Source organism: Oryctolagus cuniculus, chromosome 19 (genome assembly GCF_051225735.1).
Source record: "Oryctolagus cuniculus isolate XC-2025 breed Fujian yellow rabbit chromosome 19, ASM5122573v1, whole genome shotgun sequence".
Lineage (NCBI taxonomy): Eukaryota > Metazoa > Chordata > Mammalia > Lagomorpha > Leporidae > Oryctolagus > Oryctolagus cuniculus.
Genome location: NC_142885.1, coordinates 54,519,691 through 54,536,668, shown reverse-complemented (window position 1 = coordinate 54,536,668; position 16,978 = coordinate 54,519,691). Strand labels below are relative to the sequence as shown.

Sequence of the window (16,978 nt, the reverse complement as noted above, 5' to 3'; positions counted from 1 at the left end):
CACGCCGGCCGCGGCGGCCATTGGAGGGTGAACCAATGGCAAAAGGAAGACCTTTCTCTCTGTCTCTCTCACTGTCCACTCTGCCTGTCAAAAAAATAAAAAATATAAAAAAAAAAAAAAAAAAGAAAGAGGGAGAGGGTGGAGGTTGGCAGGGGGAGGGTTGGGGGAGAGAGAGAAAGAAAGAGAGATTGACCAGTCCATCAGTCTTCCATCTACTGGTTTACTCCCCAGTTGGCTGCCAAGACCAGGTCTGGGCCAGACTAAAGCCAGGAGCTCCATCCCGGTCCCTCACTTGGGTTATCTGCTGCTGCATTCTCAGGCCCATTAACACTGAGCTGAGCAGAGCAACTGAGACTCAACTGGCATGGGACTGCTGGATAGAGTTCCAGGTTCCTGGTTTCAGCCTGGCCCAGCCCAGACTGGGCATTTGGGATGGTTTACTCTCTTGCTCTCACCTTTTGTCTTTCAAATAAAAATAAAAAATATCGGGGCTGGTGCTGTGGTGTAGTGGGTTAAGCTACTGCCTGCAGTGCTGGCATCCCATATGGGCGCCAGTTCAAGAACCGGCTGCTCCACTTCTGTCCAGCTCTCTGCTATGACCTGGAAAAGCAGTTGGCCCAAATCCTTGGCCTTGCACCCACGTGGGAGACCTGGAAGAAGCCCCTGGCTGCCCCAGTGCCTGGAAGTGTTACACCGTGGCCTTGCTGGCTCACCTTTAATTATTTCTAGTCTGTTGTAGCCACTCAGTGATAGCATGGAGAAATGATGAAGTCATTTGGGTAGCTTGTCTTTCATTCCTGTCACTCCTCTTAGTGTAGGTCCAAGGGGCCAGGAGATAAAGGTGTTGGTCTGCTGTCTCAGGCAGGGTTTCTTCAGGCTCCCCTGGAGTGTGAATGTCTTGCCAGGCTCAGGCAAGGCTGGTGTTTGGCTATGAATTTTTCTTTTTTTCCCCCCCAGAAACTTTTTATTTAAGGTATGCAAACGTCATGCATTTTATAACTACAACTTTAGGAGCATAGTGAGTCTTCCTGTCCGCTCTCCCACTATTCTTTCTCCTCCATCTTCTATTCCCGTTTTTATTTTTAACTAAAATCTATTTCTAATTAACTTTATACACAGAAGATTAACTCTGTACTAAGTAAAGAGTTCAACAAATAGTATGAAAAAAAAAAGAATCCTGTTTTTTGATTTCTTCTATGACCCACAGTTCATTCAGGAGCATGTTATTCTGTCTCCATGTATTTGTATGTGTTCAAGAGGTTCTTGAGTTCTTTATTCCACTGTGGTCAGAGAAGATGCATGGTATGATTTTGATATTTTTTGAATTTGCTGAGACTTGCTTTATGGCCTTGCCTGTGGTCTATCCTAGAGAGAGTTCCATGTGTATTCTGCAACTGTAGGATAAAAAGTACTGAGATATCTGTTAGGTTCATTTGGTCTATAGTGTTGTTTCCTTGCTGATTATCTGTCTGGTTGATCTGTCTATTGCTGAAAATGGGGTATTGAAGTCCCCCATAACTATTGTATGAGAGTCCATGTCTCCCTTTAGATCCATTAACATGTCCTGTAATGGTGTGTATAACTGTAATGGTGTGTTGTTATAGTCATAGTTTCCTGTTGAATTGATCCCTTAATCATTGCAAATGCCCTTCTTTGTCTCTTTTAACAGTTGTTGTGTTAAAGTCGTCTATTTTGTCTGATATTAGGATGGCTACACCAGCTCTTTTTGGTTTCTGTTAGCATGGACTATCTTTTTCCATTTTTCCATCCTTTTACTTTCAGTCTGCATGTATCTTTGTTGGTGAGATGTGCTTCTTATGGGTTTTGTTTTTTAATCCATTCAGCCAGTCTCTATCTTGTAACTGGAGAGTTGAGGCCATTTACATTCAAGGTGACTGTTGATAAATACCAACTTGGCTCTGCCGTTTTTCCCTAAATATTCCTATTGTTTACTTTGGATTTCCTAGGTACATTTACTGGGTGATTTTTCTGCCTTTACCTTCTTTCATAGTGATCACCATGTTTCTGTGTTTCTGTGTGTAACACATCCTTAAGCATCTTTTGTAAGGCTAGACAAGTGGTGACAAATCCTTTCAATTTCTGTTTGTTATGGAAGATCTTTATTTCACTTTCATTCGTAAATGAGAGCTTTGCAGGGTATAGTATTCTGGGTTCAGTTTTTTTCTCTTCAGACTTGGAATGTATCTTGCTATTCTCTCCTAGCCTGTAGGGTTTCTGATGAGAAGTCAATGTGAGTCTAATTGGAGATCCTCTGAAAGTAATCTGGTATTTCTCTCTTGTACATTTTAGAATCTTTTCTTTGTGTTTTACTGTGGAGAGTTTGACTACAATGTGTCGTAGTGAGAATCTTTTTTGGTCATGTCTATTAGGAGTTCTATGTGCTTCCTTTACTTGGATGTCCCTTTCTTCCTCCAAATTAGGGAAGTTTTCTGTAACTATTTCACTAAAAAGGCCTTCTACCTTATTCTTTTAACACCTTCAAAACTATTAGTAGTATCCCAAAGGTCTCCAACACTGTTTTTTAGCTTTCTGATTTCTTTTTTTTTTTTTTTTGATCTAAAATTTCCAGAGATTTATCTTCTAACTCAGATATTCTTTCTTCTGCTTCACCAAGAGTATTAAGGCTTTCCACTGCATTTTTAATTTGATCTATTGAATTCTTCATTTCCAATATTTTGATTTCTCTTTAAAAATCTCAATTTCATGGGAGAAATTTCCTTTCATGTCATCTATGAATTTTTTTTTAAGATTTATTTTATTTATTTGAAAGAGTTCAGAGTTAGACAGAGAGGTCTAGTTAGACTGCAATGGCTGGAGCTGAGCCAATCCGAAGCCAGGAGCCAGGAGATTCTTCTGAGTCTCCCACATGGGTGCAGGGCCCAAGGACTTGGACCATCTTCTACTGCTTTCCCAGGCCATAAGCAGAGAGCTGGATCAGAAGTGGAGCAGCTGGGACTCGAACCAGCCCCATATGGGATGGCAGAGCTGCAGGTGTGGGCGTTAACCCACTGCACCACAGCACTGGCCCCTGAATTTCTTTAATTCGTGGATTTGCTTCTGATTACTTTTAGGTAATTCTATACTCAATTTTTTTTTAAAATTTATTTATTTTACTTGAAAGTCAGAGTTACACAGAGAGAGAAGGAGAGGCAGAGAGAGAAGTCTTCCATCACTCCCCAACTGGCCGCAATGGCCAGAGCTGCACCTATCTGAAGCCAAGAACCAGGAGGGCCCCCCCGCCCCCCAGTCTCCCATGCGGGTGCAGGGGCCCAAGGGCTTGGGCCATCTTCTGCTGCCTTCCCAGGCCATAGCAGAGAGCTGGATTGGAAGTGGAGCAGCCAGGACTTATGCTGGCACTGCAGGTGGCCTCACCCACTACACCACAGTGCTGGGCCCTGGGCTTTTATCTTTGGATTGTACCCCTGTGGATTAGTAGAGTGTCTGCTCTTTCAGTGAATACCCAGAGGCATGTGCTGGGTGTGGCCAGGAAGCTCTGTTCAGTGCTCTAGGATGAGGGGACTGTCCAAGGTGACACCCAAATTGGGCATGGTAAATTTTTTTTTAATCAGAGGGGAGGTTTAATCTGCTCTGGTATATATAGTCTCATGCTCATCTCCTTTCCAGGGAGACCAGTGCCTGGTCGCTAGCCCCAGTGGGTATAATACTCGTTCATGGTGCCACAGGAACCACACAAAGGATCCGTGCAACCCTCAGTGTGAGCACAGATCCCGCAGCAGTGACCCTCACCAGGGAATCAGGGAGCCCTGAGCATGTGGAGCTGCCCACAGTGACTGCCCAAAGACCCTGCCACACCCTGCACCTTCACACGCAGCCATAGTGTTTTCACGGTCCCAGCATACAAGGGTCCTGCAGTCACGAGCACCCAGCCCCCTGTCAGTGCTCCCAGCCAGACTTGGGTGTCTCCTCTCAGCTGATTGCTAGGCATGGGACCCGAGCGGGGGCAGATGTTGTGTATGTCCAGAATGGCTCCTGGCCTCTCGGGTGGTTACAGGACAGCAGTGCTGGACGCCAGTGCTGGGTGGTTGGGGAGAGAGAGGAATGTGCCCTCCTTCTTTTTCCTCTAGGTTGGCAGGTACACTGTCCCCCACAGGGCTCCAAGGCAGACTCATGCCTGGCTCTTCCTGCAGTTTTATCGCCAGTGGCTTGGGCTGCTGCAGTCTGGTCTCACCTAATTCTCCAAAGCTGGTGCTGAGGTTCGCGGCTGCTGGGGTCCTGAGCTGTGCGCATCCACACCCTCCACGCAGATCCACTGTCCCTCTGATTTACATGGAGTTTCCTCTGCCATTTTCTCCCTAACCCTTCCCTGAGCTTGTACTCTCTCCACATTTTTTTTTTTAAAGATTTATTTATTTACTTGAAAGTCAGAGTTACACAGTGAGAGAGGGAGAGGCAGAGAGAGAGAGAGAGAGTTCTTCCAACTGCTGGTTCACTCCCCAGATGGCTGCAATGGCTGGAGCTGCGCTGATCCGAATCAGGAGCCAGGAGCTTCTTCTGGGTCTTCCTTGTGGGTGCCAGGGCCCAAGGACCTGGGCCGCCATCTACTGCTTTCCCAGGCCACAGCAGAGAGCTGGATCAGAAGTGGAGCAGCTGGGACTCAAACCGCTGTCCATATGGGATGCCGGCACTGCAGACTGGGGCTTTAACCTATGCCAGAGTGCCGACTCCCCCACGTTTTTTAAACTGTCTTCCTTTAGACTAGAGCAGTAAGCTCCCTCCCTGTTCTTCCATTTTGATCTCTGTCATGAATTTTTCATGTAACATGGGCCCTGAGCACAGGCCACACCCTTCACCTGGCCATGTGGTAGAACCTGCCATCTGTCCTATGCCCCAAAGTTCCTGGCTTGCCTCCCAGAGGGGTTTACTATACTCAGTTTTCCTTTCCTGCCTTGACTTTAGAACCTAATCTTGACTCAGTATTGCATGAGGGAAGCAACTGAATATTAGCTTCCAAAGACAAGATGGCCTAGGGCTTCCCAACGTGGGGGAGAGGGCAACTCCTGATTCCTCTGGGAACTTCCTTCAAAGAGATTTGCATTGTCAAGAGCATTAAACTGGAGGTCAGACTTTTCTAGACACTGCTGCTGCTTATTATGTGACTTCAAAAAGTCTGAGCCACGATTTTTTTATTTGTGAAGGGGGAAAAGCAGTAATGTCATGGAGTTACTTTGCAGCCGTGTTGTTATTACCCAACCATCAGAACAGAGCTGGGCATGTCTTAGGTGCTTGGTGTATGTTAGTTGCTATCTGAATTGCTTCTGGTGTTGTTCTGCATTGCAGACTGGGTGCTTTGGCACTGGGGCTGGGTAGGCTGTGAAGCCAGGAGGGTTGGTGGAAGGTGCATCATAGAGGCCAAAGGGCCATGCTTAGGAGGCTGGGCATGGTCTGTGGCTGGCCTTGGAGTGGGACAGCAGGAGGCTGGAATGGAAGGTGATACAGGGGTGAGAACTGTGGATGGCGGGGTGGCCTGGAGAGATGCCAGGGTCTGGGTATTGGCTGAAACTCCCTCCCCTCCCCAATAGGACAGCCGCTCTGAGCACGAGCGCCAGTACCTGCTGTGTCAGGGCTCCAGCGGGGTGGAGAACACAGAGCTGATCAAGTCGCCCAGGTGGGATTGGCTGGCCAGTGGCCCGGGAGGGACCTGCCGTGTGGGCTCCCCGAACTGTGGCGCCTTTCTTGGCATGAGGGAGGATCCCACCCTGTCCTCTGGAGAGGGTCAGGAGGGAGGGCCTGGGAGGAGGTGATCCCTTTTCTGTGGGGGTGTTCATGTGAGCTGAGGGCTGCATGAAGCTGTCTGCACCCCTCCCAAACCCTGTCCTGGGGCTGCTGGTGAGGCTGCTCCAGCTCTGAGTCTTCCTTCTCTCCCTACAGCGAGTACCTCATGATGCTGATGCCGCCCAGCCAGGAGGAAGAGAAGTGAGTAGAGGCGGGCGGGTGGCCCTTCGCCCCAGCTGGCTTCCGCTAAGCCCTCACTGCCTTTCCCACAGAGAGAAGCCCGTGGCCCCCAGCAATGTCCTGTCCATGGCCCAGCTGCGCACCCTGCCCCTGGCCGACCAGATCAAGATCCTGATGAAGAATGGTGGGTGCCGCTCTGCCCTCCCGGAGACCTCAGCCCCGCTGGCACTAGGGCAAGTGGAGTCTGGGACAGCCTGACTGCGGGAGAGGGCTGGTGGATAGTGCTGCTGCAGACCCCTCAGCTGTTGTCGTCACCACTCTGCCTGTGTCAGCCGGGTTCTCGCTGCCTCTCTCAGTCTTGGCTGTTTATCTGTGAAGAGACTAATGCAAGTTGCTGGGTTGATGTGAGGACTGAGAAAGATGGGACTTCTAAAGGACTTAGAACAGCCTGCATGTGACAGGAACTAGGGTTGTTCTCATGGTAAACTGCTTTGACCTGCATGGTTCTATGGAGCCTTCGCTAGCATCTGTACCCTAAGAACTGGCTTTTTTTTCTCCATAGACTCAGGGCCAGATCCTCTAGGGGCCATTGCTGATAGGTAGCAGAGCTGACTGCTCAATTGAGCCACGTCCCAGGCCTGGGCTCCTCTGAGATGCCAGCGGGAGATCTGTGCCCCCTGAGTGGAGGACAGCTCCCTGTTGCACCTGCAGCTGCCAGGATTCTGGGCTGATGGCCTCTGCACCCTCCCAGGCCCTGCCCATGCTCACTCGGGGTGGGCAGAACACAGTGCTGAAGGAGCCAGGTGGCCTGGGCTCCAGTCCTGGCCCTGCCGCTTACTGGCTCAAAAGCTATGGGGAGTAGTAGTAGAATGGTCCTCCCAAGATTCTCCTTGTCTCCCTCAGGGGCTCCTTTCTAGTGGAATCTTTAAGGGTTCCATGGTCTGCACAGTGCTGAGCAGCTCGGGACCGTCAGCCATTACTACTGCCAGTGTTGTCATCCACGTTTTGGGGATGAAGCTGTGTGGGCTGTAGGGGGCGGATGTGGAGACAATAAGGGCCAGGCCTGCTTCCCTGTCTAATGTCTCCTGCTCCTCCTCCAGTGAAGGTCATGCCTTTTGCCAACTTGATGAGCCTCCTGGGCCCCTCTGTCGACTCTGTAGCTGTTCTGCGTGGCATCCAGAAGGTGGCGATGTTAGTCCAAGGAAACTGGGTGGTGAAGAGGTAGGTTGCTTTGTGGTCTGTTGGTGAGAGCGCCTGACCCTTTACATTTATATAATTTCTGATGTCTGTCTGTCCTGCCTGTGTTTGTTTGATATTCATTCTTCCCTTCTGCCGGCTGCCTTTTCGTGTCCCATGGTTTTCCTGCAAATGTGGAACCTCTTTTCTCTTGATTCTTTTATTGGGCACTCCACAGTTCCCTCCATCACAGTTGAAATGATAGCTGCTCATTACTCTCTTCTAATTCAGTTCAGAGACCTTAGACTCTTATATTTGCCCTCCTCCAACTCATATGCCATTGTATTTGTAAAGATGGCCCCTGACTCCTGATGATTTGGCTTGTAATTTTGTTGACTTTATGATGGTGTGAAAGTGATACACATTCAGCAGAAACCATACTTTAGGTTTGGAATTGAGATCCTTTCCTGGGCCAGAAATTTGTGATCCCATCTTCTCTCGTGCTGGCAGTGGCTTCAAACACAGCTCCCACCAGTCAGGTAATCACGAGGGGAAAACCGATGCTTTCCAGTGCCCTGTGTTGCTAAGCTAGGGTGGTTGGTAGGTTCGGTATATTCAGTGCATTTTAAAGGACATTTATTTGAAAGGCAGAGGAAGACAGAGACAGGCACAGAGGCAGTCTTATTCCCCACATTCCCACAGCAACTGGGCCATGGCCATGCTTTGAAGCCGGGAGCCTGGAACTCAATCCAGGTGTCCCATGGGGGTGGCAGCACTATTTGAGCCATTACCTCCGCTTCCTAGGGTGTGTGTTAGTAGGAAGCTGGAATTGGAAGCAGAGCCAGGACTGGAACCTGCCTACTCCAGTATGGGATTTGGGCATCATAAGTGGCATCTTAACCATTGTACCAAACACCTGTTTCTAAAAACATTTTTGATTTACGGTAGTTTTAACTGGTGATCAATTTATTAGATTGAAGAGCATCTGTGTACTTTAATTCTGTTTCAAACCTCACAAGACATTACCAAATGTAGAAAGAATTCTCCACATTCTCTCATGTGTTGGCCTTTTTATTTTGCTCAGCATCCTTTCAGTGTCTAAGTTTGTCTCTGGGGTGATAGCCTTCTGCCTAAACAGTGCCATAATCTTTACTTCAGTGCAGGTCAGCAGGTGATGACTTCCTTGTTTATCTGGAAATGTCTATTTTTTACTTTTTTTTTTTTAAAGATTTACTTATTTATTTGAAAGTCAGAATTACACAGAGAAGAGGCAGAGAGAGAGAGAGAGAGAGGGAGGAAGGGAGGGAGAGAGGTCTTCCATCCAGTGGTTCATTCCCCAATTGGCCGCAACAGGAGCTTCTTCCGGGTCTCCCACGTGGGTGCAGGGGCCCAAGGACTTAGGCCGTCTTGCACTGCTTTCCCAGGACATAGCAGAGAGCTGGATGGGAAGTGGAGCAGCCGGGTCTCAAACCGGCGCCCATATGGGATGCCGGCACTTCAGGCCAGCATGTTAACCCGCTGCGCCACAGCACTGGCCCCTTACTTTTGTTCTTGAACGGTGTTTATACAGAGGACAGAAATTGAGGTCGGCAATTATTGCCCTTCCACGTGTTGCTGTAATTTTGTTTACTCTGACTTTGCCATTTCTGTTGACAAGTCCACTGTCTAATTCTTGGTTCTTTGAAGGAAATCGATGTGTTTGCCTCTGGCTGCTTTTAGGAATTTCTGTTTGTTTTGGCTTATGCTGTGTCCAAGTGTGGATTTTGTGTCTTGTTGGAGTGCTTAAGTCTTGAGTGGTGGCTTGACACATTCAGTAGTGAGCCCTCCACAAGCCCATCTGCGCCTCCATGAGACCACCAGTTTCAAGGGAGTGGAGACACACAGTATGCCCTTGGTACATGCGGGTGGCTATATTTTATGCACATGCGAATTATATTACTTTCTGAATGGGATAATGTAAAGTGCATTAATAAAGACTCACTTTTTAATAGTGTGGTATAGGTGGACAATCTGACACGTTAGTTACTCCAAATTTAGAAAACAAGTGACTGCAAAAGGTCCATTGTTTCACAGTTGGTTGGCCAAATATGCATGTTGTGGCCACATGGTGGCACTGTTCTCTGGGAAACAGATGTTCGACACACTTTGTCAGTTCCTTGCGGCTGTTGTCCAGTGTTCCACCAGCGTTTCACTATGGAAGAGCTTTGCGAAGGCCTGTCACCTATTAAATGGGACCATATGTGTGTGTTTAGGCCATGAATGCGTGAAAGGTAGGGGTGGCTGTCCCTGCACACAGCTGAGGACTTCTGCCCAGAGGAGCAAAGGAGTTTGCCCGGTGTCCTTCAGCAGGGCAGCCACAGAGCTGGGTTCGAACGTGAGCAGTGAGTGCCCCTCTTGGGATACCTGCATCTTATATCGGAGTGCTGGGTACAAGTCCCATCTCTGCTTTGTGCTAGTGTGTACCCTGAGAGGCAGCAGGTGACAGTTCAAGTACTTGGTCCTCTACACCCATGTGGGAGACAAGATGGAGCTCCTGGCTTCTGATTTCAGCGTGGCCCAGCCCTGGCTGTCGAGGGCATTTGGAGAGTGAACCAGCAGATGAGAGATCTTTCTGTCTTCTTTCCATCTTCCAAAAAATAATTTTTTTTTTTTTTTATTAAGGAGAGAAAAAGAAATCTTGAGCTTCATGACTCAGCTTGAGCTCTGTCTGGTGCTGTGTGCCCTGACAGTGCTGCCTTTGTGGCTTGGAACTCGCGTGTTCTGCCTACCCCAGTATTCCTGCAACCCTCCTCTGATACCGCCCATGTGGCTGTGCTGGAGCTCTGTGGGGAGCGCCCCTTCCGTGCCCTGTCCCTTTGCATCTGGGGGCAGAGTAGGCCAAATTGACAAGGTTGTTTAGTGATGTGTCTTGATGGTCCTGTGCGGTGTCCTTGTTCTCCTTCAGGTGCTGTCCCTGCTGTCCCCAGGCAGCTTGTGGGCCAGGGGTTGGTCTGGCACACACTTAGCAGGTCCCTTCCCTGGCAGAACAACCTAGGCCTCCACCCCATGTGCCCAGCCTGAGAGACTGCATAGTAGTTGGTTGCCAGGTAGGATTGAGCAGGGGTGAAGGGAGGGCCTCCTGTAGAGGGAACACAGGTCCCACAGGTGTGGGCTGGCTTGGGGTGGTAGGCTGTGCTCCAGGGCTGCAGGGTCCTGGCTGGACCCTGCTCAAAGACACCTTCACCCCAGGCCTGTACTCTGAAGTTCTCTGGGCTGGTTGTGTTCTCTCCAAAGTCTCATGTTCTACCCGTGTCCTGGGGCCTGCTCACACCCATCGCAGCATCAACTCTGTGGCTTCTGACCTCTGACCTCAGCTTACTCAGTCCTTTAGGTGCATTGCCTCATTACCAGTTTTCCCTGGTGTCACACACGCTTCATCTGTGGGACTGGTGTCCTCCAAAGAGTCCTGGGCTCCTTGAGGTTCCAGGCTTGTCCATCTCTGGGCCCCTAATCCTCCCTGAACATGCAGTGGGTGGGCCAGTGTAGGGAGAGGTAGGTGGAAAAGGGGAAGGACGAAGAAGTCTTGGGGGAAGCAGGAGGTGCTTTTCCATGTGTGTTCATGGATCTTACGAGGTGTGCTGTGGGCTCAAGCCTGCACCTGCCCTGCCTGGATTAGGAAGAGGCATGGACTGGGCTGGGGCTTAGACGGTGAGTGCAAGGCCTGGACTTCAGCTCTGGTGGAGAGTTGGGGAATGGATGAGGACAGGGACTGACCTGCCACCTCACCCTTGCTTGTGTTGACAGTGACATCCTGTACCCCAAGGACTCGTCCAGCCCTCACAGTGGTGTGCCTGCGGAGGTGCTCTGCAGGGGCCGAGACTTCGTCGTAAGTACCGGGAGCTCTCTGGCTTCCCTCTGGGGTGAGGGAGGAAGATGTGGGCAGCCCAGGTCTTCCGAGGACCTTGGCCTCTGCTGTGGGTGGGGCGCTCCAGCCGAGAGGCGGGGCTGGCAGGTGCAGGAGCCCGCGCTGTTGGGGGCCCTGGCTGCAGCCTCTATGCCCCTTCCTCGTGGATCCTGGAGTCTCAGGCTTCTGAGTAGCTGTGAGCTCCTCTGTGCTAGGAGTTGCAAAGGGGCTGTGTTCTGGCCCAGGAGCGTTCCTCAATGGGCCTACGTGGTGTTTTTAAAATAGTGCCTTGGCGTCGATTTGTACAAATCGAAAGCTTGACATGAGGCAGAGTTCTAGCTGTCAGGGAAATCAGTCTGGCACCACTGACCCATGGCCACACGTGGCGCTGATGAGGCTTACGGATTCCGATTCACCACTGTTCCAGAGCCTCTGCTTCCCTGCGCGAGCCCCCTGAGCCTGTGCTACCTTCACTGCTCAGCACTCCTTCCTGTCACCCACTGCACCTGTAGCTGGGGCTTAATCCCTCCCAAGACCCTGAACCCTGTGCTGTTGGGACCTGCACTGCCTCCCAGTGCTCAGCATTGTGCTGTAGCTTCGAGTGTCCTCGGAGCTGTGCCTGGTGCCGTGATGTGCTCACATACAGACCGAGGTATTGGAAGAGAGCGCCTTTCCTCTCGTCCTGATGCAGTCTCCCAGCTCCTTGGGAGGTTGGTGCCTGAGCAGTGTACATGCATCTGTAGGTGTCAGGGGGCAGCAGTGGCTCCCAGGCACAGGTGTGATCTGCCCCCAGCTGCCCTGCTTGCTCGCCCTTCACGGGTTGTGCAGTGCTGAAACGGGAGGGGGCCTAGGGATGGGACCCGAGTGGTCCCAGGTGAGACTCAGTCATCCTTTCCTGTGTGTCTCCCAAGCGTCCATCCCCATCTCTGTCCTTCTGGAAGCCATCCTGGGGCCTGAGAGCTCCTGAGGCAAGGTGGGGTATAGGGTGGCAGGGCCTCAGGAAGGGTGGTGAACCCCAGTGTCACCTTCCTAAATCCTCACAGCAGCCTTGACCGTTGGGGCTGCAGCCGTGACCCAGAGGAGCAGACCCTTTCCACCCCCTGCCCTGGGAACATTTTGCTCTGGGGGGCGTTCTGGTCCCACTGCGTCGGAACAGAGGAACTTGGGGGTCCTTTATACGGGGAAAGTGGAGGAGGCAGAGAGTTGAGCTGACTGCCCAAGGCCGCATGGTGAGGAAGGGTGAGGCCAGGAGCCACACCCAGGTCCTCAGGACATGTGGGCTTGGGGCACAGACTTAGGAGCAGTCCAGCTCTGCCCCCTGAACATGTGACTTTTTCTCCTCAGATGTGGAAGTTCACGCAGAGCCGGTGGGTGGTGAGGAAAGAGGTGGCAGCGGTGACCAAAGTAAGTGGAGCCCCCTGTTGGCAGCTGTTGCCTCAGCAGCCCAGGACCCCAGCGAAGTTTATTCAGCTGACGGTTTTGGAGGTTCAAGTCCAGAATGAGGCAGCTGCATTGGTTTGGGCTCTGCTGGGTGGCTGTGGAGCCTGTGGCACGGTCAGAGGGGCTGGGCCTGGCACAGGCTTCCGTGACAGCCGTCTCTCCAGAGCTGCTGAGACCTGTAGACCTCGGGCTTTCGCTCCTGCCCTCCAGCACCCATGAGTTTGGGAGCCAAGTCCTGTTTAAACCCTGGTCCCCTGGTCCCGACCTGGGCAGCAGCAGCATGGGGGAAGCTGGGCCTCACCTTTCCCCTCCCTGCAGCTGTGCGCTGAGGACGTGAAAGACTTCCTGGAGCATATGGCAGTGGTGAGGATCAACAAAGGCTGGGAGTTCCTCCTGCCCTACGACGGGGAGTTCATCAGGAAGCACCCGGACGTGGTCCAGCGGCAGCACATGCTGTGGACCAGCATCCAGGCCAAGTGAGCTCGCTGGGTGGGCCCCCAGCTGGCCTCTGAGGAGCTGGGCAGGGAGGCCACTGTTCTTCCATGTGGTGCACAGGGTTGACCTGAGGCCTTCCAACACAGCATCGACACAGCCATCCCCACCACACACACACACACCACCCTCTGCAGGAACTGACACATTCTGGGGGATGGGGAGGAGGGCTGGGAATCCTTCTGGCCTTGGGGCACCAAGTGGACATGTGCCTGTGTGGGGCCAGGCAGGACTGGCCAAGCCCTAGTTACGTAGTATCTTCAGGGGCCAGAAGGTTCCAGGCTTGAAGAGGGATTGTTTCCTTTGGGAGTCAGATGGCAGGGGGCGTGGCTTAAAGTTACAAGGGTTTACTCCTCTCTTCAGGTTAGAGAAAGTCTATAATCTTGTGAAGGAAACGATGCCAAAGAAGCTGGATGGACAATCAGGTGTGTGAGGGCTTTGGGCTGGCATTCTGATGCCAGGAGGGCTACTTTTTCTGAGCTGTGTGGCTCTCCCTGTCCACCCTCACCGTGACCTCTCTTCCTGGACTCTCTTCCTGGACTCTCCCTCCCACCTCCCCGCCCCCTCCCCCACCTCAGCTGAATACTTGCCCAGAAGCAAAGCCTCAGGGCCCGAGGCCTTGTGCTGTGTGGGTTCCAGACCTGCGTGCCCTGCTGGGTCCGCAGAGGATGGGACTAGAGCCGCTGGCAGGGGCTGAGCGGTGACACTGCTCCCTGCCTGCGTGCCCTGCTGGGTCCGCAGAGGATGGGACTAGAGCCGCTGGCAGGGGCTGAGCGGTGACACTGCTCCCTGCCTCAGCCCAGCTGTCCCATTGGGCCTTTGTCTTCAGGTCCTTGTCTGCTCTGGTCCTGTGCCCTCGTGAGCAATGCTGCCTTCCTCCACAGGGCCTACTGGGCTTGTCTCTGGGGACCAGCGGGTCCAAGTAGCCAAAACCAAGGCCCAGCAGAACCACGCCTTCCTGGAACGGGAGCTGCAGCGGCGGAAGGAGCAGATCCGGGCCTCCGCAGTCCTGCCTGGTGTGCGGATCAAGGAGGAGCCCATGAGTGAGGAGGAAGAGGACGAGCAAGAAGGGGAGGAAGAGGAGGAGCCCATGGACACTTCACCCAGTGGCGGCCTCAACAACAGGCTGGCCAACGGGCTGCCTGCGGGGCGGGCAGTGGGTGGGGACAGCTTCAATGGGCACCCGCCCCCAGGCTGTGCCAATACCCCTGTGGCCCGGGAACTGAGGGCCTTCGTGGAGGCCACCTTTCAGAGACAGTTTGTGCTCACGCTGAGTGAACTCAAACGCCTCTTCAACCTGCACTTGGCCAGCCTGCCCCCGGGTCACACGCTCTTCAGCGGCATCTCGGACCGCATGCTGCAGGATACGGTGCTGGCCGCCGGCTGCAAGCAGATACTGGTGCCTGTAAGTAGAGCCTAGGGGATGGTGGGCACAACAGGACCCCTTGACCCTCAGGGCACCTGGGCAGCCAGGGTCTCCCCTGACAGGAAGGTTCAAGGGGAGAAGTCTGCCTGTTTTAGGAGTGGCCCCAGTGGGCCCTATCTGCCCTGGGAACCAGGTGTGGGGAGGGGCAGGCCTCCTTGGTGAACTGCAGCCAGGTGTGACCTTGGGCAGGTCAGCCTTAGGCGCTGAGCTCATGTGAAGTGGGTGATGTTGGTTTTGGCCTGTAGGATGTCGGTAAGGTGTCTGGAGGCCCTAACTTGCTGCCGGGCAGAGAGTAGTGCGTTGTACACACGGGTTCCCTTCCAGGTTTCCACCCCTGCTGCGCCAGCACCCCACATTTCTGCCAGCTTTGCCATGGTTGGCAGTGATTCACTTTGCAACCTGCAGACCAAGAAACAAGTTCTAGGAAGTGAAATGGAATTGTTGCAGGTCCCATAGCCAGCAAACGATAGGGCTGAGATTTGAACCTCAGTGCAGTGGCTCTAGGTTTTGAGTCCTTTCTGCTTCAGCCAAGCTGAGCTGAGCGCTTCCGCAGTGCCTAGACAGGTATGGAGGGAGCCCCTGTACCCAGGCTTCTTTTCTGTCATTGGGAGGGGAGGAGCATGAGCTGGAGACCACTTCCCTTCTTTGAGATGAGAGTGCCAGTCTGGTTTCAGAGGGGGCCTTTGTGATTGGTCTTTCCCCCCAGGCTCTGCCCAGACCTGACAATAGGGTGAGGGGCGCTGTGGCTTTCTTTGACGTGTCCTGTGCCAAGGTCAGAAGCACCTGCAGCCTAGGGTGACATTCTGTGAATGGCAGACACTAGCACAAGAGGCCCTGTGGATCCCAGGTCGGTGGTCTCAGGATCTGGCCCTGCTTGGGGGGAGCTGCTTTGGTGGGAGGTACTGAGATTGGAGCCCCTGGCTATCCAGCAGTGGGTCCAGTTCTCTGCGAGCCGTGCCAGGAAGGTGCCTGCTTGAGGGTGGCAAGCTTGTCTGGTGATGCAGCCATTCTCGGATGCCCTGCTCTATCCCCAGGCCCTGCCCCGGCCATCCTCCTCCTTCTCTATTGGGCTAGTGTCTCCCCGTGATCCTGACGTGGGGACCATGTTGTAGGCGTCTCCAAGATGGAAGAGACCTCAGATCTCCTCTCTTCTATTTTCCACACAAGGGAGAACAAGTGGACTTGGACTTGAGTTTATTAACTCCTGTTGTGTGACGGTGGACAGCCTACTCCTCATGGGGAGAGGGCTAGGAGCACTCGGTGCCTCTCTGGTTTCAAGTGAGACTGCCTGTGTATAGCCCCTTGCTGGGTTTTGTGTGCCGATGACCGTTACCGGGGTTGTAGTGCTGAGCCTGGAGCCTGCCGCCTGGGGCTCCCTTTCTATCTCCCTTCTCAAGGGCCTAGAGCCCTGGGCCACCATTTCCCTGGTCCTCATTCAGACCCTGATGAACCCTGTGGTATGGATCGCGTGGGTATCAGGCAAGGCCTCTCAGTGTTGTGGGAATCCTCAGGCTGCCCCTAAGGAGTTATGAGGAAGGAAGAGGTGCATCTCAGGGTAGAAGGGCCCCAGATGTCAGGGCAGAGAGTTGAGCTAATGCCATGCTGACGGGAGGAACAAGAACCTGGCTTCCTTCCTGCTTTGCACATCCATGGGGCGTCATGCCAGCTCTGGTGCTGGGCAAGTCCCTAGGCTTGTGGGCCCTGCTGGAGTGTGGTAGCCTCTTCCCACAGTGAGGTGAGGAAGTGGACCCACGGCCAGCGAACGTGGGTCCAGGTGGGTGGTGTGGCTGTGCAGCCACAGGGTGTGGGCAGGCAAGCACCTCACACGCAGGCTGTGCCAGTTTCCCCCACAGACTGCTGCGTCCCCAGATGAGCAGAAGGTGTTTGCGCTCTGGGAGTCTGGAGACATGAGTGACCAGGTAAGGAGACTTCCTGCCATCTCCCCCAGGAGCAGGGGGGTTTCCTGGAAGGGGAGAATGCAGTCATATGCGAGAGGGCTTCATGCACTTTGAATTCTTTAAATCCATTTTACCATGAGCCCTGTGAAGCTTCCTTGTATGGTTTCAGGTTTCCCACCTACTCCTGATTTTGACTATTCCACACTGCTTGTCTGTGTGCCATTGGAAGAGGCTGTCTGTGCCCTTCATTTGGGCCTAAACCAGTGTGGGTACTGTCCTGGGGGTGCAGGTTTCCATAAAGCTGCATAGTGACTGCCACCGACTGGCCTCACCCACCTCCAGCACCGCTCCTCAGTGGTCTCTGGCCATGGGGGTCAAAGGATTCCTTATCCAGTCTTGGGTCCTGCACCTGCAGGTTGGAGAAGTGGTCATTTTGCCTCTGGTCTCACCCTGGCAGGGAGGATCACAGGCGCCCAGTGAGTAGGATGTGAATTAAACCAGCAGTGCTCCATAGTGCAGACTCATGTACCCCGAGGGCCAGAGTTTGCCTTAAACCATGAACCTGTCTAGAACTTAAAGATTACTAAAGCACCAGACGGTCTTTGCTTTTTTTTAAAGATTTATTTGCGAGAGAGGTCTTCCTTCTGGTGATTCACTCCCCAGATGGCTAGGCCAAAGCCAGAAGCTTCTTCTAGGTCTCCACGTGGGTACAAGGGCCCAAGCACATGG

General features: G+C 52.8%; 1 protein-coding gene across 6 annotated transcripts in view; it reads left to right on the top strand.

Moving 5' to 3' along the window:
- Window positions 1–16,978, top strand: part of POLR3E (RNA polymerase III subunit E) — a 36,096-nt gene that overhangs the window by 16,818 nt on the left and 2,300 nt on the right. For 4 of the 6 annotated variants that reach the window (XM_008257864.5, XM_017342517.4, XM_008257867.5 and 1 more), the window contains 10 exons: window positions 5,562–5,647; window positions 5,911–5,955; window positions 6,027–6,118; window positions 7,035–7,155; window positions 10,894–10,975; window positions 12,338–12,397; window positions 12,752–12,909; window positions 13,289–13,350; window positions 13,810–14,330; window positions 16,193–16,270. In XM_008257864.5, the coding sequence (XP_008256086.1) occupies window positions 5,562–5,647; window positions 5,911–5,955; window positions 6,027–6,118; window positions 7,035–7,155; window positions 10,894–10,975; window positions 12,338–12,397; window positions 12,752–12,909; window positions 13,289–13,350; window positions 13,810–14,330; window positions 16,193–16,270 (1,305 nt within the window). Of the gene's footprint in view, window positions 1–5,561; window positions 5,648–5,910; window positions 5,956–6,026; window positions 6,168–7,034; window positions 7,156–10,893; window positions 10,976–12,337; window positions 12,398–12,751; window positions 12,910–13,288; window positions 13,351–13,809; window positions 14,331–15,057; window positions 15,267–16,192; window positions 16,271–16,978 lie in introns of those variants that run through there. The other 2 variants (XM_089321543.1, XM_089321542.1) reach the window with 2 other exon arrangements.